The 26,500-nt window shown below is 58.0% G+C and overlaps 2 protein-coding genes across 2 annotated transcripts; both read left to right on the top strand.

Moving 5' to 3' along the window:
- Positions 1 to 1,818: 1,818 nt before the first annotated feature.
- PRX (periaxin) lies at positions 1,819 to 16,683 on the top strand (the record flags this gene model as incomplete). The annotated part of the gene is made up of 7 exons (XM_080828941.1): positions 1,819 to 1,861; positions 6,332 to 6,375; positions 6,468 to 6,572; positions 6,694 to 6,819; positions 8,790 to 8,946; positions 11,968 to 12,164; positions 12,790 to 16,683. The coding sequence occupies 7 exons, from the start codon at positions 1,819 to 1,821 to the stop codon at positions 16,483 to 16,485; spliced, it is 4,368 nt and encodes a 1,455-aa protein (XP_080685067.1). The 3' UTR covers positions 16,486 to 16,683.
- A 1,864-nt stretch (positions 16,684 to 18,547) lies between these two features.
- HIPK4 (homeodomain interacting protein kinase 4) lies at positions 18,548 to 26,270 on the top strand (the record flags this gene model as incomplete). Its single annotated transcript, XM_080828947.1, has 4 exons — positions 18,548 to 19,421; positions 23,325 to 23,681; positions 24,457 to 25,305; positions 26,091 to 26,270. The coding sequence occupies exons 1-4, from the start codon at positions 18,957 to 18,959 to the stop codon at positions 26,268 to 26,270; spliced, it is 1,851 nt and encodes a 616-aa protein (XP_080685073.1). The 5' UTR covers positions 18,548 to 18,956.
- Between the last annotated feature and the right edge of the window lie 230 nt (positions 26,271 to 26,500).

Here is a 26,500-nt window from a genome sequence, read left to right as displayed (position 1 = left end):
GACTACTTAAAACTCCACAGACTCTGCCCCTCCTGAAGGCACAAGGCAAGCAAGGCCCTTAGAACGAAGTTCTAAGTGTCAGCTCCTCCTCACAGGCGCTGCCGAACATGGGCCTCCCCTCAGCTTCCCCTCCCTCCTTCACATTCACCAATTTCTCAAAGGGGCCCCTGTCACAGGCTGTTCCCTCTCCCTGAAACCCACTCATTGATCCACCACCTGCTCAGCAGTCTTGCATGAATACCTATGTATCTTTCAGGTGCTGGCTCAAATGCCACTTCCTCCAGGAAGCCCTCCCTGCCCTTTCTGATAGTCCCAGAGTGCCAGGCTCCTCTTGCAGACCTAGATCTGTCCCTCATACTCCTTAGGTCAGTGTGAATTATATACTCATTTCACTGAGCACTTCTTGAATGCCTGCCCCCATACCCCCTCCGCCCAAGCTGTGAGCCTTGTGAGGCCACAGTCATGGTCACTACCGTGATATAGCCCAGGGATGGATACAGAAGAGGTGTCTGCAAATAGCTGCTGAATAAATGTATAAAATAGGAGGAGATATAAGGAAGGCACATGTTTGGCCCTGGGGACACAGCCACGAATGAGGACTCAGCTCTCAACTTCTAGAAATTTCACATGTGCTGAGCTCTCTCTGGATTCAGGTCCTGCGCACAGGCTATTCCCTCTACCCGTAAAACTGTTCTCCACCTTCTCTTGCCTGGTTCCTGTGGGTCATCCAAGTCTCAGTTCACATGTCTCCTCCTCCAGGAAGCCTTCCCTGACCTCCCTTGCAAGGCTGGAGAAGGCACCTTTCCTGGGCTCCCCCATCAAGGCCCGGGCGTTTCTGCCCACGACTCTCTCATCACAATCGTCACCATTCTGGGTCTGTCTCCCTGTTAGACTATGAGCTCCGCAAAAACAGGCCCAGGCTGTCCAAGTCACACTGTGTCCTCGGCACCATCCAGCATAGGGTTGGACGCCAGGCCAGGTGCTCACAGACTGCTGACCTTGGATAAAGACCATTGCTTTTCTCCCCTCTGGTACTTTGCCTGCATTTGCCCCTCTCCCTGGGAGCCCCTTCCTACACATTGTTTTTTCAACCTGGATCCCTCCTTCTCAACCAATCAGTTTGACTTCACATGTCATGTCTTCCAGAAATCCTTCCCTGAGCCTGACCCCCAGGGTAAATTTAGGTCTGTCAGTGTCCCCAGTGCCCGGCAAAGTGCCTGGCGAAGAGGCTGCTGCCAAGGGCTTGTGTTCGTTGAGTGAATAAACGAACACATGAATGGTTGAATGGATCAATGAGAGAGAGAGAGTGCGCTGGGGTGAGGGTCTCCTCAGGCGCGTCGGCCGCTCTGATCACACTGTTCCTTGCACCCTTCCCAAGAGAAGGGTTCTGGCAGGGTCCTGACCACACCCCAACTCTTGGTGGCTGCCAGGCCTGGAAGGCATTTCCCAGAGCTCAGCACATTCCTGCCTTCCCTGGCGGCTGAGAGTGGGCAGGGGGCATTTTGGAGAGAAGGGGGGAGGCCCCTAGCATTCTGGGATCCTGCCAGCCTGCGCCTGGTCCCTGTGCCCTCGGGAGTAGGCCTCAAGCTCTCGGTGCGGGGTGGGGTACAGGTCCCCAGAGGGGCTGGGGGGCTGGTGTGAGGGGCAAGGTTGACAACTGAGGTGAAGGCCTGGTGGCCGTGTCTGGCTGGACAATGGGACAGAAGCTGCTGACTCGTGCTTTGGGGGTAATCCCCGGTTTCATCCCAGCCCTGGCCCCAGGCCGGGGCTCAGAGAGCCGGGAGCATCGGAGCCAGCGGCTGGGTGGGCGCGAAGGGCATGTGGGGGTACTTGTGCTCCTTTTGCCGCCCCCCGGGGTCTGGTGAGTCAGGGCAGGCTGGGGTTGGGGGTCAGGGGATCAGCGTGAGGCCTGGTGGCCTTGGTTTGGGACTTGGGCAGGTCTGGGTTCAAAGCCTGTTGCTACCAGTGACTTGCTGCAGGCGACTCTGGGTGTCACTGTCTCTGAGCCTCCTTGTCTGTTATATGAAGAGGACAGAAGAGAGTTGCAGGGTCTCTGGGGCCCTGCAGAAGTAGGGTTGAACCTCAGCTCTACCACTTCCTGGCTGGGTAGTTAAATACTGGGCATAATGTGCTCACCTTGAACCCTGGATCCTGGGAGCAGAGCTCAGGGTGTCCAGTAGTATAGTACTTAGCCCACGACAGATGTACCCCCAACATGTAAACTCCATGAAACAGAGAAGTGGGGCTCCTCTGTGCCCAGTCTCACTCAGGCATAAAGATTCGCCCCCCCCCCAGCGACAAGTCTAGCCAGACCCCTAATTTGTGAATAATAATGCAAAATTCTTAGAAGTGGCGCTCGCTCGATGCCAGGCTCTTAGCCTCTTTTAACTCCTGTCATCTTTGCAGCAACCCCATGAGGTGGGCATTTTTATTATCCTTGTTTTAGAGATGAAGAAGAAGAGGCCCAGGAAGATGCCATCAGGCAGCCGGCAAGTGACTAGGCTAGGACTTGAATCCAAATGGACTGAAAGAGGGAGCGGTAGGACTTTATTTTAGGGGCCCCAGCAACCAGCAGGACCGTGCCTGGGTCTGGAACCAGAACATAATGCTAGTCGGGTGGTCAGCCTCCAAGTGGCGGCAGCGACGTGCAGGTCTCTGGAACAGAGGCTCCGGCAGAGGTCTCAGCCCAGGCCAGGGCAGCTGCCGTCTCTGTCCTCGGCCAGCCTAGGCTCCCCACCCCCTTCCTGGTGCATGTAGCTGGGAGAGGGGGGATGTTTGTTTCCCCACCACCCACTCCCTGGTGATGTCATGCCTCAGCAGCCAATGGCTGGGGGTCTCCCCCCCCCTTTCCCCCTCCCCATTCCTTTTCCCCCCCAGCCTGGGGCTGAGGCTGAGCAGACAGACCGGGAGCTCTCGAGGTGTCTGGAGGCCCAGTGGTAAGAGATCAGCCGGTCTTACCCCATCCTTTGCAATGGCGGAGAAGCTGTGGGAATGAGACCTAGGGTGCTGGGAGGCGCTGGGAGGTGCTGGGAGGACACCTGGGGGGCTTCAGAGGTAGTATGGTATAGGAGATAAAGGCACAGACTTTGGAGCCAGACCCTGGGTTCAAATCCCAAGATTCCTCTCTTTCTGGCTATGCGGTCTTGGGAATGATGCTGTACCCTTTGTCCCTCTGCTTTCCCACCTGTGAAATGGGCTGATGGAGGCCTCTTCACAGGGCTGGTGGGAGAGTAGATGAGTTGCTGCTTCCGGAGAGCTAGGGCTGGATGCCTAGGCTGGGGCCGGCTTTTTGGTGCTTGGAATAGGGTGTTGGGGATCTTGGTGGTAGGAGGCCAGTGCCTGAGCTGGATGTTGTCGCTCACCCAGAGTTCCCCTTGGGTGAGAGAGAAAGTCTGATGAGCAAGAGCTGGATATGAGACATTGTGGGATGCACAGCCCACCCTCCAGTGTACATTACTTGAGTGCTTACTGTATACAGGCTTCGTTTCACAGATGAAATCGAGTCCCTGAAAGGTGAAATACCTCGCCCAGGTGTTCAGACCTGAGATGTGCTGGAGCAGGGACGGATTGAGGCTGCTGCTAGGCCACTGTCAGAACAGAATGTCCAGGGGCCCAGACAAGTCAGGTTAACTCCCGTTAACTGCTGAGGGCACCCCATCATTGGTGATTGGGGAAGCTGAGGCTCTGGATGGGAAGCGTTCTCATATGGGGTTGGCACCAGCCATGGGGAGAAGAGGGTGCCAATTGGGGGATCCCTCAGCAGGCCCCGCTCAGCTGAAGGGCCCAGGGCCCAAATGACAGGCCCTCCCCCCAGCCTGCTCTGAGGGAAACCAGTGACATCTTAAATGGGACTCTAGGTCACACCTTCTTCAGGGAGGTATTTTGAGGATGTAATGAGCCAAGGTGGGCAAGGATCTTTGTGCATCATAAATGCTCAAGAAATGGGGACTCGGAGAATTCTGGAAGCTGAGGAATGTACCAGGGCAGGGCCACAGGATCCACTCAAGAATAGCTGTGGGCATCTGGAGGGTCCTGCCTGACCTTCAGTCACCAGGGGAACCCCTTTAGAAGATCTTCCCCTAATACAGTCAGGGACCACCAGGAACCTTCCCCCACTTGTCCTTCTCCCATCTGCCCCACCTAATGGGATGGGCAGAGCTGGGAACAGAGAGTGCCCGGGGTGTGTGTATGGGGGCTTCCTTCCGAAGCCACCCCTACCCCACCCCAGGAGCTGGGTATATGGCTCAGGAAGGGCACAGATGGGCTAAATATAACCTGGGCTGGGCAGGGAGGCGGGAGGAGGGCACTCTCTCTTGCTCCCGCCCTAGCTAAGTTTCCTGTGCCAGCCTTTGGGTGTGACCCTTGCTGCCCTGGCCTGAGACGGGGAGCTGGCAGGCCAGGAGAGCCTCCTTTCCATCTCCACTACCTCCTACAAGTATCAGGCTCTCCCACCTCCCGCTCAGGATGCTATGAGGTGTCAGGGACTCAGTTTTTCAGACCTGGGGTTCAAGTCCCGACTCTGCCACTGTGGTGTCTTTTTTTTTCTTTTTTAAAGATTTTATTTATTTATTTGACAGAGATCACAAGTAGGCAGAGAGACAGGCAGAAAGAGAGAGAGGAAGAAGCAGGCTCCCCGCTGAGCAGACAGCCCGATGTGGGACTAGATCCCAGGACCCTGAGATCATGACCTGAGCCGAAGGCAGAGGCTTTAACCCATTGAGCCACCCAGGCGCCCCTGCCACTGTGGTGTCTTAACCCTCATTTATTCATCAGTAAAATGGGGTACCAAGGCCACAGCTATAAAGTGCCTGCCCAGCCCACGGTTGGCCGAGGAGTTACCTTTAAAAATGCCTGTTTGGGGCACCCTCAATCCCCACCTTCCTTCCCAGCCCAGCCCCTGTCCCAGTTCTTCTGCTGCTTGGGGCTTCTCCAGTGCTCAGAGCCACCAATGAAAGTTCAGGTCCAGAGTTGGGGTCAAGGGCAGGGGCTTGGCTGTGTGACCCTGGATAGGTCACTTCCCCTCTCTCAGCCTCAGTTTCCAATCCTAAAACAACCACCATATTCAGGGTGATTCAGAGACCTAGGGGGGTCTGCACTGGGGCTAGTCTGTAGGAAATGCCACAGATGTGGGACCTAGAGTGGCTGAGGTCTCAGAGGGGAGGCTGAGGAAGGCCACAGAGACCAGGACTCCTAGGAGGGCCAGAGAGAAGCCCTCTGCTACTGTGGGGTCCCTGCCAGTGGAGTGGGTACAGCTGGACCATTGAGGGGTCCCTGTGTCCTCTATCCTGGCCAGTGGTGGGCTATGAAGGGCCATTGTGCGGCTGGGGGTGGGTGGGCAGGGGCGGAATGTGACTGCGCACAGCAGATGGGCCATTGTTTGAGGGAATGTGCCGCGTGAGGCCTGACCTTTCCCGGTAGAGTGGGGGTTGGCGGGTTGGCATGCCAGGTGGGGGCTGGGAGGACAAGGCCAGAGTCGGCCTGGGGAGGGGGTGTGGAGAGACAGTATCCATGCCCTTTTCCCCAGAAAGGCCTGTTGGGGAGGAGGCATGGGAATCCCAGTTCTGCCTCCTTCTCACTGGGCTGTGTGACTTTATGCAAGATTCTTGGCCTCTCTGAGGAGCTGTGGGTTTTCTGCAGGGAGGGGGCGGAGCACAGGACCGACAAATAACTGCTCAGTACCCATTAGTTACCATCATCTGTAGAAGAGTCTGGAACTCTCAGATAAGTTCAAATCCTGGCTCAGCCACTTATGACCATTTGTGGTTGCCCTTCTCCCAGCCTCAGGTGTCTTCTCTGTAATGGGCTCGAAAACTCTCTTGACCTCACAAGAGTGTTCTGAGGTTTAGGGGCAATGAATGACCCCTGTGGGACATTTGTCACAAGATCAGGACCACAGGAAGTGCTCAGTAATAATAATAGGGCTTCTGAAGCCCCTCCATGTACCCAGCATTTTGTATTTACCCGCTTCTTTGATGTAGTAGGTGCTCTTCTTCTCCCCATTTAACAGATGAGGAAGCTGAGGCCCAGAGAGGTGAGGCGATTGGCCCACAGGGAGGACAGGGGAGTGATTAGGATTGTTTTATAGTGAATTTGGCTCTCTCGGTCGACCCAGGTGGTTGGCGCAGGGGCTCTACTCTCAGGCAGTCCTAGAAGTCAGCTCTGGCTTTACTTTACTGTTTGTTGGCCAATAAAGGTCTTCTAGGCCTCAGTTCCCACCACCCCCTGCCCCTGCACTGTGGGGATGGGATCCTGACAGAGTGCAGGAAGCATCCGGCACTCAGGAAGCAATGGGGGGGTTAGCTGATGGTAATGCTCATGTTCTTCCTCTCAGAGCCCCGGACCCAGGAGGCCCAAGGAGCTGGCCGTGACCCTGAGGTGAGCATTGGCCGGTGCCACATGTCCCCCCCCCCCACCCCAATCCATCCCCGGCCTGCTTGGAGCCTCATGCCCTGGTCTCTTCCTGACAGGTAGCAAGACCCCAGAGGAAGGGCGTGAGCCCCGCAGACGACTGTGCCTGCGCTACACCCCAGGCTGGGCTCCTGTTAGGCGGGGGTGCCTGTGCCCAGGCAGCGGTGAGAGGAAGGGGTGGGGGGCCCTTCTCCTGTTCTGATACCCGTCTTGGCCTCTCCCTCCACACCTGGCCTCCTCCTCGCCACTCTCCTGACCTCAAGCCTCCCTCCCTGTCCCCCACAGGCTCAGAGGCAGCTGCTCCATGCAGAGCTAAAGCTGGTTCTGCAGCAGAAGGGAGAGAGGAAGCAGGAGCCTGGGGCTCGGGTGACTCCCAGCTGTGCCATGGAGGCCAGGAGCCGGAGCGCTGAGGTGAGCACCCACATGCCCTGCAAGGGGAACCTGGGGGCGGGTGGCAGGTAGGGGGCACAGACTGAGGCAGCAAGAAGACACTCCCTGGTTTCTCTGTGCCTCAGTCTCCCCATCCGTGAAATAGAACTAGTGACAGTGCCTATTTTATAGGTCACCAGGAGGAAAAGAATTTGAACATATGGAAAGCGCTTAGCACAGTGCCTGGTACAAACTGAGAGTCCAAGCAGCGAATTCATTGGGGGCATAACGGAGTTATATTAATAACGAGCTGAAGAAAATTGGGCAGAAACTTTTTGTTGGAAGAGGCAGGCTGGTATGGGGGTTAAATATATGAGCTTTGAGCCCCTGGGCTTAAATGCCAACCCCCCACTTTGGTTGTGCAGCTCCAAACAGGGGACCTGACCTCTCAAGCCCTGTTTTCCCATTGGTGAAATGGGACAACAGTCACTGTTATGGCGCTAGAGGATCCGCATTGACCGCTTCCTACAGGATGCTACGCACAGAGCGGGTCTACTTTTCCCGGAGCCAAGCTGAGGCTGAGGGGTGGCAGGCGGGGGGGCGGGGGGGGGGAAGCCAAGGAGGTCACTGCCTCCAGGATGGCCTATGGGCTCTGAGGTCACAGACAGGGGTTTAAGCCCAGCTGCTTAACTTTGCTGTGTGGCATTAGGCAAATCACTCTGCTTCTCTTTACCTTTGTGTCTGTCCGTGCTGTGGGGAGGATGAAATGAGATGCTGTACATAAAATGCTTAGCCCAGGGCCTTGGGGAGGTGGCCATGTTCCTGCTGTTCCCAGCTGCCTCTACAACTCTTCTCACCTCCTCTCAACATGCTTCTCCCAGCCCTCTAGTCCCAGGGCCACTGCCAGCCTCGACCTGCTGTCCTAACCCTCTCCAAGCCCTGGGCTCAACTCCAATCTACCCAGTCCCGATGCCCCGCCCATTAAAGCATCCTCGGATCCCTGTTGCTTCAGGTCTCAGCTCACAGGGACTCCTTCCGTAAACCCATGTCACCCATGGGCCCAGAGAGGGCAAAGTTCTCCCCCAGAAACACACAGCAGATAGAGTTCCTAGACCGTTGTGGAACTGGGGTCGCTCAGCGCCTTTTCTAAATCCCGGATGTGAATCCCGACGGGCGCTGCTGGGCCTGGGCCAGGACAGCACCATTTACAGTGAATGCCAGGAATGCCACGTCTGCTGGTCCACCACTCATCACCCACGCGCCCTTCTTCACTGGATTCCCTCTCCCAAAGGCGTTATGCAGGTCTTGGGGTCACAGAGTCCACAACAGGGCATAGTCTTACACGCGTTCAAGGCTCAGAAGAGCCCAGTCTCACCCTCCCCCTTCATCCTGCACCACTTAAAGATCCAGCCCTTTCCTCGGGAGCCCATCCTCACCCCACCCCTTGCTGGGCTGTTTTTAAAGCCTTTTTCCATACCTCAATCCCACCCTTCGACTATGGATCCCCGCCTTACCTTCGTGTATTACTCTCTTGCCACACCCCTCTCAGATTTTTGGCCCCTCCTCTGTGGCCTGAGCTCTACCTGCGCGAGCGGTCTGTTCACAAGCCCAACCCCTAGCCCCGCCCCCGAACTGGTCCCGCCCCCGAGGACACAGGCCCGCCCTATCGGGCCCTCCGCTCTCTCACACCTCCCGCCCCCCCCCCCCCGCCCCCGGCCTCCCTACTCCGCTTCTCCTCTATAACCCCGCTCCTTCGACCCCGGCCCCAGGGCTCCGGCCGGCAGCAGTGGACCGAGCCGTTGAGCCTTGCCGCAGGTGCGAGAGAGCAGGCGGCCCTCGCGCTTCCTTAAAGGGAAGATGTCGGAGTGGGTGGGCCCGCACGGCCGGCCTGAGCCGCGCTCAGGGTCGTGTAACTGGAGGACGCTTTTAAGAGCCGCTTTTAAGCGCGATGCCGGACTCTGGGCGAGGTCCGGCCCCAGCGCCCCATGGCGACCCCTCGCTGCCCTCCGCAGGAGCTGAGGCGGGCGGAGTTGGTGGAGATCATCGTGGAGACCGAGGCGCAGACCGGGGTCAGCGGCATCAACGTGGCAGGCGGCGGCAAAGAGGGAATCTTCGTCCGCGAGCTTCGGGAGGACTCGCCGGCGGCCAGGAGCCTTAGCCTGCAGGAAGGTGGGCGGGCCGGGAGCGTGGGGCGGGCCCTTTCCGAGGCGGCCGGGTTAGGAGTGCGCCCCGGGTCCCGGGCGTGGCCTGCTCCCAGGAGGCGGGGAGAGTGGCTTGGGGCGGGGCTTCGTGTGTCCGCCTTGCAGTGGCTCAGAGCGGGCTCTGGAGGCTCATAGTGTCGGTTTGACTTCGAGATCTGCAGTTTACTAGCTTGTGATCTTCTGTGCCTTGGGTTTTCCATCTCGAAAATGGGAATAATTCTAGTACTCACCTCGCACGGTTATTACGTGGATCAAATGAGTCATTAGTTGAAAATGCTTAGCACATAGCTAAGTGGCACACAGTAAGCACCGTGTAAGCACTAGTTATTATTTTTGTTGTTGGGCCTGGAGAAAAGAGGTGGAGTTAACTTGGAGGGAGTCTTAGTAAGTAAGGGATATTTTAAGTGACATGGATGAGGCCGATATGATTTATTCATGCAACAACTATTTACTAAGTGCCTTCTATTTCCAGATATGACTCTAGGTGCTTGGGCTGCTACAGTGAACAAAACAGACAACACTCTCTGCACTTATGCTTACTTTCTAGAAAGGAGAGATATATTTGACCAAAATATGTAAAATACATAGTAAACTAGAAGGCATTGTGTGCTGTGGGTGCCTGTAGGACAGTTGTATTTTTAAATAGGGTGAGCCAGGAAGGGAGGAAAGGCCTGGTGGAGGGAAGGGAGTGAGCTGTGTGGCCATCTGGTTTTCAGAGGGCTTCATAGGCCATGGTGAGGATTTTGCCTTTTTATCTGGGAGGGTTGTGGGTGGGAACATGAATTGGCTGTGTTGGACAGCACAGAACTCCCTGCTTGTGCATGTACTCTCTCTCTCTCTCTCAAATAAATAAACTCTTTAAAAAGTTTTTATTTTTATTTTTTTAAGATTTTTATTTATTTGACACAGAAGAGAAAGCACAGGCAGGAGCAGCAGCAGGCAGAGGGAGAGGGAGAAGCAGAGTCCCCGCTGAGCAGGGAGCTGGATATAGGGCTCAATCCCAGGACCCTGGGATTATGACCCGAGCCAAAGGCAGCTGCTTAACCATCTGAGCCACCCAGGCACACTAAGACTGTGTTTTGTTTTGTTTTGTTTTTTAAAATTTATTTGAGAGAGTGAGAACTAGCAGGGGTGGGGGGAGGAGCAGAGGAAGAGGGAGAAGCAGATTCCCCACTGATTAGGGTGCCTGATTCGGGACTCAATCCCAGGATCCTGGGATCATGACCTGAGCCAAAAGCAGATGCTTAACCAAGTGAGCCACCCAGGTGCCCCAAGATAACTTTAAATAAATAAATAAGTACACACACACACACACACACACACACACAGGCTACTCTGATTATCCAGGTAAGACATGGTGATGCTCAGAGACAAAACAGTATTAATGGACATGAAGAGAAAGGTTTGGATTCTGGATATATTTTAAAGGAATAGCCTTCAGGACTGGATATGGGGTGCAATGAAAAGAGAATCATCAAAGATGTTTCCAGGGATTCTTGACCTGAGGGTGGAGTTGCTAGTTGCACAAATGGGCAACACTGGGGCTGGAGCTTGTTTGGAGTAAGACCAGGAGAATAGTTTGGATCTGTCAAGTGAAGGATATCTGTTGGATGTCAAGGTGAAGCTGTGGAGGGGTAAGTGGATATATGGATATATGAGTCTAGAATGGAGGGGAGAGTGCTGGACTGGAGAAATAGACTTGGGAGTTGTCAGCCCATTTATGGTCTTTAAACTCCTAATCTGGGTGAGCATGGAGATAGAGATGAGAAAGGGCCCAAGGCCTGAGCTCTGAAACAGTGTGCCATTAAGAGATCCAGGATATGGGGAGGCTGAGAAGAAACCTCCAGGAGGTTCTAGAGGGTGTGTCTTACCCTGGAACCCAAGCCAGACAGATGGATGGAGGAGAGTGAGTCATGTTAGGCCGAAGGCTGTGAGGTCCCCTCAAATGAAGTCTGGGACTTGATCACCGGACTTAGCTATACAGACGTATGGGACCTTGAGAGGGGCCATTCAAGGTTCTGGAAATGGGTGTCAGAAGTGTGATTGGAGACGTGGAAGTGATGCAGCTAGAAGACTCAGTGCATTTGCCATTAAGATGTACAGATAAATGGAGCAGGAGCTCCAGGAGTGAGGTCAAGACAACTTTTCCTATGGGGCAAATAATGGTATGTTGTATGCAGATGGGGATAACATAGAAGAAAGGGACAAATTGGTGATGTGGGGAGAGAGGGGAGAACTGCTGGAGGATGTCCCTGAGAAGGTGGTGGAAAGGCTAACCTGATTTGGAAGTGGGGACTGTTCATCCTTAGAAATAGGTGGAGAGTGGAGTGAAGAGCCACAGGAACTGGGGGGTGAGTAATGGCGTGGAAGTTTCTGGAAGTTCTGATTCTGTCCTCTCAGTAAAGGAAACAAAGTCAGTGTCTTAAAATGTGGGAATGAACACAATCTTTAAAAAATAAAATAAAATGTGAGAATGGAGAGGGTACTTGGGTGGCTCAGTCGTCTTGTGGGGGGGGGGGTGTCTGTCTTCCACTCAGGTCATGATCCCAGCGTCCTCGGATCGAGGCCCACGTGGGGCTCCCTGCCCAACGGAGAGCCTGTTTTTCCTTCTCCTCCCTGCTTGTTCTCTCTGTCGCTATCTCTGTCTCTCTCTCAAATAAATAAATAAAATCTTTATAATTTAAAATAAAGTGTGAGAATGGGGGAGGGAAGTGGAAAGGCAATGGGCGTGGCTTGGATGGGCAGGGATTTGTTCGGCAGGGGCGGGGCTAAGGCCATGGGGCGGGGCTTCACCGTAGCCTGTCTGGATCTCAAACTGGGAAGACTTCCCTTCTCAAGTCTGTACTGGGGGTGGGGGCGGGAAGGATAGGCGGGGCCAAGGTTTGGGGCCCGCCATCCTCGCTGAGGTCGCTCCAGGGAAGTGGGTGGAACCAGGCCTAGATGGAGCCAGCAGATGCCCACGCCCTGCCCACCTCCACCTTGTCTGCAGGAGACCAGCTGCTGAGCGCCCGTGTATTCTTTGAGAACTTCAAGTACGAGGACGCACTACGTCTGCTGCAATGTGCCGAGCCTTACAAGGTCTCCTTCTGCCTGAAGCGCACTGTGCCCACCGGGGACCTGGCGCTGCGGCCTGGCACCGTGGCCGGCTACGAGATCAAGGGCCCACGGGCCAAGGTGGCCAAGCTGGTACGCGTGCTTAGCCCAGCGCCGGCTCTGGACTGCCCCAGCGATCCAGTCTCTGCGCCCTGAGCCCTTCCGCACCATGGGCTGTCTTATCACTAACCCAACGCTAATTCCACCCTCCGCCTTCTGTTCTCTACCCTTAAACTCCTCCCTGGGGAGGGGGACCCACCTATCTCAGACCAGGGCCTTTACCCACTTTGGAGAGCTATTAGCTCTAGGCTTGCCAGTAGTCCTGAACCAGGGGACTCCAAACCAGCAAGGCCAGGTTCGAGCCTGAGTGCTGCTCACTTACTGCTGAGTGACCCTGGACCAGCTTCTTTCCCTTTCTGGGCCTCAGTTTCTCCATCTCTAGAATGAAGGTATTGGGGAAAATCCTGGATGAGGACCTGGCAGTCTTGGGTCCCAGTTCCTACACTCCTGTTGACTCATTGTCAGCTGCTAAATGAATGTCTGTGCCTTACGGGGGCAGTAATTGTGAAATGACAGGAAGGAAGTGGGGCTGGTGTTTTGGGGACAAGATGTTTCATCCAACACATCCCCAGCCTGGTGCAATGCCAGATGGGGTTCCCCCGTCTTCCCCGAGCCTCCCACTGTCCCACCGCCTCCCGCATCTCTCCTCTCTCCCCAGAACATCCAGAGTCTGTCCCCTGTGAAGAAGAAGAAGATGGTGATGCCCGGGGCCCTGGGGGCCCCTGCAGACCTGGCCCCTGTTGACGTCGAATTCTCCTTTCCCAAGTTCTCCCGTCTGCGTCGGGGCCTCAAAGCCGAGGCTCCCAAGGGTCCCATCCCAGCTGCCCCAGCCCGCCGGCGCCTCCAGCTGCCTCGGCTGCGCGTCCGAGAAGTGGCAGAAGAGGCCCAGGCAGCCCGGCTGGCCGCTGCTGCTCCTCCCCCAAGGAAAGCCAAAGTGGAGGCTGAGGTGGCAGCAGGAGCCCGTTTCACAGCCCCCCAGGTGGAGCTGGTTGGGCCCCGGCTGCCAGGCGCCGAGGTGGGTGTCCCCCAGGTCTCAGCCCCCAAGGGGCTGGGAGAGGTAGCCCTCCACCTGCCAAGCCTTGGACTAGGAGCCCCCGCTGCCCCTGCTGTGGAGCCCGTGGCCCTAGGGATCCAGGTCCCCCAAGTGGAGCTGCCCACCTTGCCATCGCTCCCCACTCTGCCCACACTTCCCTGCCTGGAGACCCGGGAAGGGGCTGTGGCCGTGACGGTGCCCACCCTGGATGTGGCGGCGCCTGCCGTAGGGGTGGACCTGGCCTTGCCAGGTGTGGAGGTGGAGGCCCGAGGAGAGGCGCCTGAGGTGGCCCTGAAGATGCCCCGCCTCAGTTTCCCCCGATTTGGGACTCGAGCCAAGGAAGTCACCGAGGCCAAGGTAGCCAAGGGCAGCCCCGAGGCCAGGGTGAAGGGACCCAGACTTCGGATGCCCACCTTTGGGCTTTCGCTCCTGGAGCCCCGGCCAGCTGCTGCCGAAGCTGCTGTCGAGAGCAAGCTGAAGCTGCCCACCATCAAGATGCCCTCGTTTGGCCTTGGGGTCTCGGCCCCTGAGGTCAAGGTGCCCAAAGGGCCTGAGGTGAAGCTCCCGAAGGTGCCGGAGATGGCCGTGCCAGAGGTGCGGCTACCAGACGTTCAGCTCCCCAAAGTCCCCGAGATGAAGCTCCCCGAGATGAAGCTCCCGAAGGTGCCAGAGATGGCCGTCCCCGAGGTGCGGCTCCCCGATGTTCAGCTCCCCAAAGTCCCCGAGATGAAGCTCCCTGAGATGAAGCTCCCGAAGGTGCCAGAGATGGCTGTCCCCGAGGTGCGGCTCCCCGATGTTCAGCTCCCCAAAGTCCCCGAGATGAAGCTCCCCGAGATGAAGCTCCCGAAGGTGCCAGAGATGGCCGTGCCCGAGATGCGGCTCCCCGACGTGCAGCTCCCCAAAGTCCCCGAGATGAAGCTCCCTGAGATGAAGCTCCCAAAGGTGCCAGAGATGGCTGTGCCAGAGGTGCGGCTCCCAGAGGTGGGACTCCCCAAAGTGTCAGAGATGAAGCTCCCGAAGGTGCCAGAGATGGCCGTCCCCGAGGTGCGGCTCCCCGACGTGCAGCTGCCGAAAGTCCCTGAGATGAAGCTCCCCGAGATGAAGATCCCTGAGATGAAACTGCCAGAGATAAAACTCCCCAAGGTGCCTGAGATGGCTGTGCCCGACGTCCACCTCCCGGAGGTGCAGCTGCCAAAGGTGTCAGAGATGCGACTGCCAGAAATGCAGGTGCCCAAGGTCCCAGAGGTGCATCTTCCGAAGGCGCCCGAGGTGAAGCTGCCCAAAGCTCCGGAGGTGCAGCTAAAAGCCGAACAGGCAGAGGGGATGGAATTTGGCTTCAAGATGCCCAAGATGACCATGCCCAAGCTAGGGAGGGCAGAGTCTCCATCGCGAGGCAAGGCAGGCGAGGCAGGGGCTGAGATCTCTGGGAAGCGGGTGACACTGCCCTGTCTGCAGCCAGAGGTAGGTCCCGAGGCTCGTGTGGGCGTCCCCACTCTCACACTGCCCTCCGTGGAGCTAGACCTGCCGAGGGCCCTCAGCCTGGATGGGCAGGTCCCAGCAGCCGAAGTGGGCAAGGTGGAGCGGGCAGAGGGCCCTGGGGTGGCCGCAGGGGTCGGGGAAGTGGCCTTCCGAATGCCCTCTGTTGAAATCGTCACGCCACAGCTGCCCACTGTGGAAGTAGAGGAAGGGCGGCTCGAGGTGACGGAGATGAAAGTCAAACCCTCCTCCAAGTTCTCCCTGCCCAAGTTTGGACTCTCGGGGCCCAAGGTGGCCAAGGCAGAGGCTGAGGGGGTTGGGCGAGCCACCAAGCTGAAGGTGTCCAAGTTCGCCATCTCACTCCCCAAGGCCCGAGCGGGCACTGAGGCTGAGGTGAAGGGGGCAGGGGAGGCAGGCCTGCTGCCTGCCCTCGATCTGTCCATCCCACAGCTCAGCCTGGATGCCCGTCTGCCCACAGGCAAGGTGGAGGTGGCAGGGGCTGACGTCAAGGTCAAGGGGCCGAGGTTTGCCCTGCCCAAGTTTGGGGTCAGGGGCCGGGATGCCGAGGCGGGAGAACTAGCGCCAGGGGTGGCCGAGTTGGAGGGCAAGGGCTGGGGTTGGGATGGGAAGGTGAAGATGCCCAAGTTGAAGATGCCCTCCTTTGGGCTGGCTCGGGGGAAGGAAGCTGAAATCCAGGGTGGGCGTGTCAGTCCAGGAGAAAAGCCCGAGTCTGTGGCTGGGCAGCTTAAGATCCCTGAGGTGGAGCTGGTCACCCTGGGGGCCCAGGAGGAAGGGAGGGCTGAGGGGGCGGTAGCTGTCAGTGGGGTACGGCTCTCAGGCGCGCAAGTGTCCGTGACCAGGCCGGCAGGCACTGAGGGCCAGGAGGGGGTGCTGAGGATGCCCCTGGGTATCTCCCTGCCCCAGGTCGAGCTGTCTGGCTTCGGGGAGGCCGGCCTGGGCACCACTGCTGGGCCACAGGTCAAGGGCGCAGCCCCGTCAGCGGAGGGCGCAGCAGGCTACAGGGTCCAGGTGCCTCAGGTGACTTTGTCTCTGCCTGGAGCCCAGGTGGCAGGTGGCGAGCTGTTGGTAGGTGAGGGCGTCTTCAAGATGCCTGCTGTGCCCCAGGTTGAGCTGGACGTGGGGCTGGGCCGAGAGGCACAGGTGGGTGAGGCAGCCACAGGCGAGGGGGGCTTGAGGCTGAAGATGCCCACACTGGGGGCCAGAGCTGAGGCTGGGGAAGAGGGGCCTGGAGACCAGTCCCCAGGGGCCGAGCGCACCTTCCACCTCTCACTACCCGACGTGGAGATCTCCCCACCCACCGTGGGCGGCCATGCTGAGTACCAGGTGGCAGAGGGCGACGGGGAGGCCGGACACAAGCTCAAGGTGCGGCTGCCCCGATTTGGCCTGGTTCGGGCCAAGGAGGGCGTTGAGGAGGGTGAGAAGGCCAAGAGCCCCAAGCTCAGGCTGCCACGAGTGGGCTTCAGCCAGAGCGAGGCAGTCCCTGGGGAGAGCTCCCCTAGCCCTGAGGAGGAGGAGGAGGAGGGTGGTGGGGAAGGGGCCTCTGGGCGCCGAGGCAGAGTCCGGGTCCGCTTGCCCCGCGTGGGCCTGGCCACCCCGTCTAAGGCCTCTCGGGGCCAGGAGGGCGAGGCAGCCCCCAAGTCCCCTGGTGGGGAGAAGTCGCCCAAGTTCCGCTTCCCCCGGGTGTCCCTAAGCCCCAAGGCCCGGAGTGGGAGTGGGGACCAGGAAGAGGGTGGATTCCGGGTCCGGCTGCCCAGTGTGGGGTTTTCAGAGACAGGGGCTCCAGGCCCTGCCAGGATGGAGGGGGCTCAGGCTGCTGTCGTTTAAAGCCCCAGAGCAGAGGGAACGCCCCCTCCCATTTCCCCATTCCTGCCTCCTTCTTGTTTTGTGTGTGAGATAACTAGCACTAACCCCTCAGAGGGCCGGGAGGTGGCTGACTGACCGGGACCGGGCCAGGGAGGCCTCATGCCCAGCTCACTGGCAGGAGAGCCTGTATCTTGCCGAACTATGTGAATAAAATAATCCAGAGGTAGCCTTGTGTTGGGTTTCCTGTGTGTGTGTGTGTGTGTGTGTGTGTGTGTGGCGGAGGAACAGGGAAGGGTGGAGAGGGTGCAGGGAAAGAGGTCCCCAAGGAGGGGGCCTGCTGGAGCCTGGCCTGAGGAGAGCCTCTGTTGGCAGACACCGGGCCACCCCAGGTCTGAAGAGAGTCAGGAAAGATTCGCAGTGGGTCCTGCCCTAGCCATTCCGAACTCCACAGGGCCTCTGAGCCAGACCCCTAGGCTGAGGCCTCTCCCACCAGGACCTCCCTGGGGGGCCCTGAGAGAGCAGCACAATTGCTACGCATGTGCCCTCTGCTGGCCACCTTCTCATCGACAAGGCCACCTCCACATCCCGGGGATTGCTTTCCTGTCTGGCTGGTTTGACTGCCCCATCTGGCCCGGCCCCACCCAGGAAGGCCCCTCCTGATCCATCTCCAGGCTCCAGTCCTCTTAGGACTAGGTCCCAGCGTCCTCAGCTCCCATCCGGGCTGGCTGGGCCTTGGCTCGGAGGGGCCCATCCCCACGCAGGTCCTAAGCCCCCGCCAAGGAGCTCCAGACTCCCCTACATCTCTCTGCGGTGGCTCAGGCTGGGACAAGAAGATACTCTGTCCAGTCCCAAGTGTCCCCCTGATGTCCCCATATCCGTCTGTCTGCTCTCCCCACATCTGGCCGTGCCCTTGAGTTGTCACACACCCCTGGCATACTCCAGTATCTTCATTAAAGCTGACCTCCCCTGGGTCACCACCTGGTCACGTGCTTTCTCTTCATCCCCGCCAGACATGGCAGGAGTGACTTATACCTCTGGCGCACACTCTTTGCCCAGCCCTCCCCTCCCCCCATTTGGGGTTTCCCTCCCACCATGGCTGACCTGTCGGTGTCTATGGTGACTTCTCTGTGGCCATGCTGAGGGCTTCCTCTGTCTCCCTTGTCCTGACTTCTCAGGGTCCCTTCCTCCTTTCTGAACACTCTCTTCTCTCTTCCCCACTCCTCTCTCTCCTCGTGCCCCTTGGGCCCTCGGGACTCTTGCCAGGCCCTCAGCCACCTCCACCCCGTCCCCAGGCCATGTCACCCTCCCTGTGGTCCACATGGGAACCTAGTGTCCCTTGCATGCCCCCACTGGATGTGGCAGTGGTTCAGAGCTTGGGTCTAGAGTCGGACTGCTTGGGGTCAAAGCCTGTCGCTGGCACCCAACTGGGTGGCCTTCGGCATTTTTTCAACTTCTTTGCGTCTTGATTTTCTCTTCCACAAAATGGAGCTATTAAAATGTATGTGTAAGGACGGGATAAGGCTTCTAAAGCACTCCAGACTTGTCTAACCTGACATCAGCATCTGTTCCCCTTAGGTGTTCCTTATCCATGTCCCTGTCCCAGGGACCATCCCTGAGCCCTGGGCCTTGTTCTGGATGGTTCCCTCCCCCCCCACCAAACTATCAGTCCCACAACCTGCCCTCCTGGCCTCCAGTCTCATACATCAGCCTCCTCCCCAGAACCCCCTGCTCCAGGGTCCAGGCCTCCACTCTTGTCCCCTCCGATCCACTCTTATTTGCTCGATAGCTTTCTGACATTTAAATCTGACCCTGTACTCTCTTGCTCAGAGCCCTCCTGTGGCTCCCAGGGCCCTCAGACAGATGAGTCCAAACTCCTTAGCCTGGCATTCAAGACCTTTTACCAGCTGGCCTGGCTTGAGCCGCACCCCTCCCCCAATGGCAGCCACCGGTAGGGGCAGGTGTTTGCTCACATGGGGACACACACACACACACACACACACACACACACACATCCCCCAAGCTCTTCACCTCTGTTTAGGAATGTCCCAGTCCCCCATGCCAGAGGTCCGGGTTTGGACTTCCTTCTCTGTCGACCCTTCACCTGGCCAGCCCCTCCAGGATTCCGACGCTGGGGTGGGGGAGGGGGCTCCACTGGCCACCCCACCCCCCATTCCAGCCTGGGGCTCAGGTCTCCAACAACAGAACCAGAGCCACTCAGCAACGCTGGAATCCATTTGGGGGGGCCCGGGGCCCCTCGTCCCAAGCCAGGAGGGCTTCGGGGGAGGGGTGTGGCCCCTGGCGGACTGGCAGTGTGGCCCAGGGGGCTGGGGGGTGCCAGGGAGGTGGGCGTGAACCTCAAAGCGGGAGGCACGAGTGCGGTTCTCTTTCCCCCGCTGGGGGGGCCTCGGAGCCAGTGGCAGGCCGGAAGCCTTCGAAGGCAGAGCCTGTGGGGCGGGGGCGGCGGCAGGGCTGCGCCCGGGGGCCGGGGCACCATGGCCACCATCCAGTCTGAGACCGACTGCTATGACATCATCGAGGTGCTGGGCAAGGGCACCTTCGGGGAGGTGGCCAAGGGCTGGCGGCGAAGCACGGGGGAGATGGTGGCCATCAAGATCCTCAAGAATGACGCCTACCGCAACCGCATCATCAAGAACGAGCTGAAGCTGCTGCGGTGTATGCGGGGCCTGGACCCCGAGGAGGCCCACGTCATCCGCTTCCTCGAGTTCTTCCACGACGCCCTCAAGTTCTACCTGGTCTTCGAGCTGCTGGAGCAAAACCTGTTCGAATTCCAGAAGGAGAACAACTTCGCACCCCTGCCTGCCCGCCACATCCGCACGGTTACCCTGCAGGTGCTCAGAGCCCTGGCCCGGCTCAAGGAGCTGGCGATCATCCATGCCGATCTCAAGCCTGAGAACATCATGCTGGTGGACCAGACCCGCTGCCCCTTCAGGGTCAAGGTGAGTGGGGCAGCCCCAGTATGGCCACATCCCTCCTCCTTGTCTTCTCCGAGCTTCCCCCAGCCCTGGACACTCTCCTGTCGCTAAGGTCTCCCATGTCCCCACCTCCCAGCCTTGAGTGTCTCCCCTTCCCCGCCCATGATGCCTCTCCCCACCTCCCTGTCCCGTTTCTGACATCCTCTCTGTCCCAGACCTGAGACCTCTCCTTCCTTCTCCAATTCGTAGTCCAGCTCCTCTGGCCTGGTCCTGTCTATGTGGGGCTGACATTCTGAGGGGCGGGGGAACACAATTGCTAAGATAAATGAATCAAATGTGGTATGTGAGTGAGAAGGAGAAAAGATAAAGCAGGGAGGAGGAGGAGGATGTGGGTGGGGTGTTGATTGGGGGTGGCAGTGCTGACCGAGATTGTAGACATGGCAGTCAGGGAGACCTCGCTAAGATGACATTTGAGGAAGTTCCCAAAGGAAGGAGGTAGTCATGTAGACATCTGGGGAAAAGCATCTGGGGAGAAGGAAGAGTTCATGCAAAGGCCCTGAGGTAGGAGTGATCTGAGTATATGTGTTTGAGAAGCACCCAGGAGGCCAGGATGAGAAGAGAGAGGAATGGGACCAGGGAGGTGACAGGCTGGGACATACAGGGCCTCGAGGGCTACAATGAGGACTGGTTTTATTCCATGTAAGATGGGGCCACAGGAGGCTTCTGAACAGAGAGAGATCATGATTCGGCTCAGGTGTTCTCAGGGTCCCTCTGGCTCTGTGAGAGCAACAGCCTGTGAGGGTCAGGGGCAGGATGGCAGTGAGGGGTGGCTGCTCCCCGCCAAGTGGGAAGCCCGGATGCGGGGATGGAGTCGGGGTAGTGGGAGGAAGGGACACAGTGGGCTCTAGGTAGGTACAGGATTTGCTGACTGATCTTATGTGAGGTATAAGAGATGACTTGACTGGAGAGGAGAGCCCGATGCCCCGAGCGACTGGAAGGATGGAAGCACCATTCTTCGTCACAGGCAGTTTGTTCATTAACAAATATTTCCTGGGGACTCCAGGTGGCTCAGATGGTTAAGCATCTGCCTTGGGTTCAGATCATGATCTCCAGGTCCTGGGATCGAGCCCCATGTCCAGGGCGGGGGGGCGGTCCTGGCTCAGCGGGAAGCCTGCTTCTCCCTCTGCCTCTACTGCTCCCCCTGCTTGAGCTCTCTCTGTCTCTGTCTCCCTCTCTCAAATGAATACGTAAAATCTTTTTTTTTGAAAGATTTTATTTATTTATTTGACAGACAGAGATCACAAGTAGGCAAGAGGCAGGCAGAGAGAGAGGGGAGGGGAAGCAGGCTCCCCGCTGAGCAGAGAGCCCAACATGGGGCTCGATCCCAGGACCCTGGGATCATGACCTGAACTGAAGGCAGAGGCTTTAACCCACTGAGGCACCCAGGCGCCCCTGAATACATAAAATCTTTAAACAAAAACCAAACACTTACTGAAGACCTCCTCTGGACCTGATCCAGGACCTGACCCTGTGTTGGGCACACAGAAGCACCTCTTATGCATGTCACAAGCTCCCTGGGCTCCCCCAGCCAGCCCCAGCTCCTCTGCCCCGGACCCCAACCTGTGTCCCCCATCCCAGCCCTGGCCCCTCTGTCCACTTCTGAGCTTGTCACTGTCTGGTGAAGGGTCTGGACCAGGAATGGGCAGGGCTGTGAAGGCAGGACCAGGTCAGTTGTGGCCACTACAGTGTCCTTGGCATCTCCCGGCACAGTGCGGGGGGCGGAGTCAATGTGAAATGAAGGTCAGAGCCACAGGGAGAGGGGCAGGCAGGAAAAGGCAGATCCTTTTGCCCTAGGAAATGGAAGGACAGAGCTCTAAGGAAGGAGAGACTCCCACAAACACAGCAGGAGGCAGACAGGACACATCCACAACACCTGGCCGGCATTGGCCCTCCTTCCTGTGTCTGTGGAACGGATGAATGAACGTATCCCGTGGCCACCAAGTGCCCCAGGGCCCTCACGCTCTGAGCTCCAGGCCTCGGTCGCCCACACTCAGAGTGCAGGTTAATAACCCTCCCGTCATCCCACCTTCTGCAGAGAGAACACAAGGGATGGCTGAATGAAAAGCAGAGAAACTCAGAGGGGGAAACTGAGGCAGGGGTCCAGAGAGTCTTGGGGATTCAGAGTGAAAGTGGCACAGGGCGCCTCCCAGCGGCATCAGGAGAGAAAGATTTTCAGCCTTCCCCTCCGTGCGCCTGATGATGAAGACGGAAGAGGGTGGGGCTTCCGGGAGGTGTCTTCCCAGCAGGTGACTTAGAGGTAGAGACACAGAGAGATGAGAGACACCAGGAAAAGGCAAGCAGTGAAGGGGCAAAGAAAGAAAGAGAGCAATACAAAAAAGAGGTAGAAGGAAAGAGCATGCCAGGGACATAAGCCCCCTCATTCATTCATTCATTGTCTCCTGATTGCGCCCCTAACTGTGTGCCGGGCACTGTTCTAGGCACCTAGGGATGCAACAGCGAACTGACAAAATCCCCAGACTGGCATCCTAGCTGGGTAGAGAGACAATGAACTTGGCTGAATGGTAAAACATATAGGATGTGAAATGGTGTTCAGAGTTTTGGAGAAAAACAGGGGTACCTGGGTGGCTCGGTGGGTTAAGCCTCTGCCTTCGGCTCAGGTCATGATCTCAAGGTCCTGGGATAGAGCCCCATGTCAGGCTCTCTGCCGGGCTCTCTGCTTGGCGGCGGGGAGCCTGCTTCCCCCTCTCCCTCTTCCTGCCTCTCTGCCTATTTGTGATCTATGTGTCAAATAAATAAAATCTTAAATAGGGGTGCCTGGGTGGCTCAGTGGGTTAAAGCCTCTGCCTTCAGCTCAGGTCATGATCCCAGGGTCCTGGGATCGAGCCCCGCATCAGGCTCTCTGCTTGACAGGAAGCCTGCTTTCCCCTCTCTCTCTCTCTGCCTGCCTCTCTGCCTACTTGTGATCTCTGTCTGTCAAATAAATAAATAAAATCTAAAAAAAAATTTTTTTTAAATAAAAAAAATAAAATCTTAAATAAATAAAATCTAAAAAAAAAAAAAAAAGAGTTCTGGAGAAAAGCAGGGATCCAGGAAGGGGGATAGGAACTGTGGGGGATGCTGCTGTTTTTTTCTAGGATGGCCGGGGAGGTCTCACTGAGTTGACTTTTGAGACCTGAGATGAGGGACCCATGTGGACACCTGGGGGAAGAGATGCCAGGCAGAGGGAACAGCTAGTGCAAAGGCCCTGCGCTAGGAATGCGTCTGGCTTGTTCAAGGGACAGTGAGGCACCTGTGTGAGAGGGGAAGCAGGAGGAGCTGAAGCCAGAGAGGTGATGGGTGATGGTCAGATTGCTCGAGCCTTGGGGGCCGCCATGGGAAAGTTGACTTTTATCATAGGATGATAAAGCCATGGGGGGATTCTGAGCAGGGGAAGGATGTGATCAGACTCAGGCGCTCACAGGATCCATCAGTGGCGTGCATATGACCAGTGAACTGGGGCGCAGAGGGGAGGAGCTGGGAGCCCAACGAGGAGGCCCCCACATCAGCCTCAGTGGGAGATGCCTCAGGACAGGGTGGCGTTGGGTGGGGGGCAGCCAAGGCTGGGGATGCGGAGGCTGCCCAATCTGGATCCGTTCAGAAGGTGGAGCCGACAAGTTTGCTGATGTACAAGGTGTGGAGTGAAAGACGAAGAGAGGGGTCCTAAAGGCATACGTTCTATCGGTTCGAAACAGAGAGACAAACACACAAAACCAGAGACAGAGACGAGCAAAGACAGTGACATAAACAAGAGATAAGGACTCACGGACACAGCGACAGTCAGATGGCAGGGGCAGAAAGACACTGGTCAGAGCCACAGGGGAGACCTTGATTGGCCCCTGGCCCCTCCCCCCACCCCCACCGCCACAGGTGATTGACTTCGGCTCAGCCAGCATTTTCAGCGAGGTGCGCTATGTCAAGGAGCCATATATCCAGTCGCGCTTCTACCGGGCCCCCGAGATCCTGTTGGGGCTGCCCTTCTGCGAGAAGGTGGATGTGTGGTCCCTGGGCTGCGTCATGGCCGAGCTGCACCTGGGCTGGCCCCTCTACCCAGGCAACAACGAGTACGACCAGGTGCGCTACATCTGTGAGACCCAGGGCTTGCCCAAGCCCCACCTGCTGCACGCCGCCCGCAAGGCGCACCACTTCTTTAAGCGCAACCCCCACCCTGATGCCAACAACCCCTGGCAGCTCAAGTCCTCTGCCGACTACCTGGCTGAGACCAAGGTAGGCGGAGGTGGGTGGGGGAGAGGGGAGGGTGTGGGGCAGGCGGGGTGAGGGCTGGTCATGTGGGGGCTGCTTCATTGAGAAAAAAAAATCTAGGCTAGACCTCAGAGAGGACTGGAGATTAGAGGGTCAGCTCAAATCACAGCAAGTGACAGCAAGAGAGATGTGGGTGAGACCCAAGGTGGCACTGGAAGTATATGGCAGCTGCTCTGAGTTTCCTGGCAAAGGGGGGTCGACAAGCTAGTGTAGCAAGCTGGTTGGACCACCGGGAGGCCTGGCGGGCTGGGCTGTGGCCCGCAGCAGCAGGAAGGATCTGGATTTGACTCCAAGGAGGTACCAGAGGTTGAGGGCCATCCCTCTGCTAGTGGCTGGTTGGGACTGCACCCATGGCTCTGGAAAGGACTGGAGGTCTGAGGGAGAAGTGAAACTTGGCTCAGTGAGATTCTGGGTGAGATGGCAGGAAGACCAAAGGGCCCACTCTGGTAGGTTTCCTGCAGCAGCAGGAGGGTGCTGGGTCAGACGAGAGGGGTTCTGGCCATAGGGAGTGGGTGTGGCCCTCCCCGCAGCAAGAGAGCTCCAGGTCAGATCCTGGGCAGAACTGGAAGTCTAGGTTTGGGTGTGTGGGCTTCACGGCCACAAGAGAGCCCCGGACCAGACTGCAGGGCAGACTGGAAGCTGGGGGCGGGGATGGCGTGGTCATATGTGGGCCCCACAGCAGGAGCCCCGAGGGCCCGGACTCAGTGTCAGCCCCGTGCCCACCCCTGTGTCCCACCAGGTGCGCCCTCTGGAGCGCCGCAAGTACATGCTCAAGTCACTGGACCAGATCGAGACGGTGAATGGCGGCGGAGCAGCCAGCCGGCTGACCTTCCCGGACCGCGAGGCGCTGGCAGAGCTCGCCGACCTCAAGAGCATGGTGGAGCTGATCAAACGCATGCTGACGTGGGAGTCGCACGAGCGCATCAGCCCCAGCGCCGCCCTGCGCCACCCCTTCGTGTCCATGCAGCAGCTGCGCAGCGCCCACGAGACCACCCGCTACTACCAGCTCTCGCTGCGCGGCTGCCGCCTCTCACTGCAGGTGGAGGGCAAGCCGCCCACGCCTGGCGTGGCGGCCGTGGAGGACGGGCCCCCCTACTACCGGCTGGCCGAGGAGGAAGAGGCCGTGGGCATAGGCAGCGTGGTGGGCAGCGGGCCCTTCTTCTGCGAGGAGAAGGCGCCGGGCATGCAGAGGGCCATCGATCAGCTGGACGACCTGAGTCTGCAGGAGGTGGGACGCGGGCTGTGGGGCGAGACCCGAGCCGATGCGGTTCCTGACATGCTGGCCCCACTCAAGGCGGCCGCCGCTGGCCGCCGGGTGCCCGACTCGGGCCCCGAGCCCATCCTGGCCTTCTATGGCAGCCGCCTGGCGGGCCGCCACAAGGCCCGCAAGCCACCCGCGGGCTCCAAGTCTGACTCCAACTTCAGCAATCTCATCCGGCTGAGCCAGGCCTCCCCGGAGGATGAGGGTTCGTGCCGGGGCAGCGGCTGGGCCGAAGGAGAGCACCGCGGGGCCTCGGCCGAGCCGCCCAGCCTCCCACAGCGGGATGGGGATGGACCAGACGTCAAGGATATGACCATGGATGCTGATGTAAGCCCAGTGGGCCAGTAGGGTGTGGGTGGTTCTGGGATCAGGGCCTCCCCGAGCTCCAGGATGGCGGGGACAGGCTGCAGGGTTCAACATATATGAGTCCGCTCTCAGGATGTGACAAGATTCAGCAAACACTAACCCACACTCAGAATATGATTAGGATTTGATATGGCTCAGCATACACTAACCCGTACTCAGGATGTAACATTCAGCACATACTTACCCACCCTTACAAGGTGGTGAGGCTCAGCACACACTGATCACTTCAGGATAGAAGGCTCAGCACACACTAACCCACATTCAGGATAGAAGGCTCAGCACACGCTAACCTACATTCGGGATAGAAGGCTCAGCACACACTAACCCATATTCAGGATAGAAGGCTCAGCAGACACTAACCCATATTCAGGATAGAAGGCTCAGCAGACACTAATCTACTCTTAGGATGTAATGAGGCTCAGCACACATTAATCCACCTTCCTGATGTATAGAAAGTCCCCCAGTAGGAAGTGATAAAGGCCCAGCACTCAGAACAAGGCCTTAGCAGGTGCTCACCCACCCCAGGAAGAAGCGAGAAAGCCTCAGAGACCCTAATAGTCCCTCAGAACACATTAAGGTTTTTGCACACACTGTTTGAGCCCCTAAGTTGCATTTAGGATCTACAAAATTGCCCTCGGGAAGTGACAAGGGTTCAGCGGGGACTGGAGGAGAGTCCAGGAGGGGCAGGCTGGTGGTTCCCAAGGCTGGGGGCTCCTTGGCTAATGGTCCTTTCTTCTTCCTAACAGAGGACAGGCCCTGAGCTCTTCGACCCCAGCAGCTGCCCTGGGGAATGGCTGAGCGAGCCAGACTGGACCCTGGAGGGTGTCAGGGGGCCACGGGCTCAGGGGCTCCCAGCCCGCCACACTCACCCGCATGGTCCCTCCCGGACCACCAGCTTTCTGCAGCACGTCAGTGGGCACCACTGATGGTGACCCCACCCCTGCCCATCACTGGGGGCTGCGCTAGTGGGGCTGGCATCCCCTCCTGAGAAGCCATTTCCTGAACCCACAAATTATTCTTACAGAAAGATAGTTATCCAGAAATCCCCAATACCCTCGCCCATGGTGCATGCCAGCACATACCCCCCGAACACAGGAGGGCCTTGGGGTCTGGCCCGTCGCCTCCCCCTCCCACCCAGGGCCAAAGGGACACAGGA

The sequence above is a fragment of the Martes martes genome (assembly GCF_963455335.1).
Source record: "Martes martes genome assembly, chromosome: 17".
NCBI classification, from domain to species: domain Eukaryota; kingdom Metazoa; phylum Chordata; class Mammalia; order Carnivora; family Mustelidae; genus Martes; species Martes martes.
Note: the sequence above shows the minus strand (reverse complement) of the source record. Positions and strands in the feature narration are given on the sequence as shown.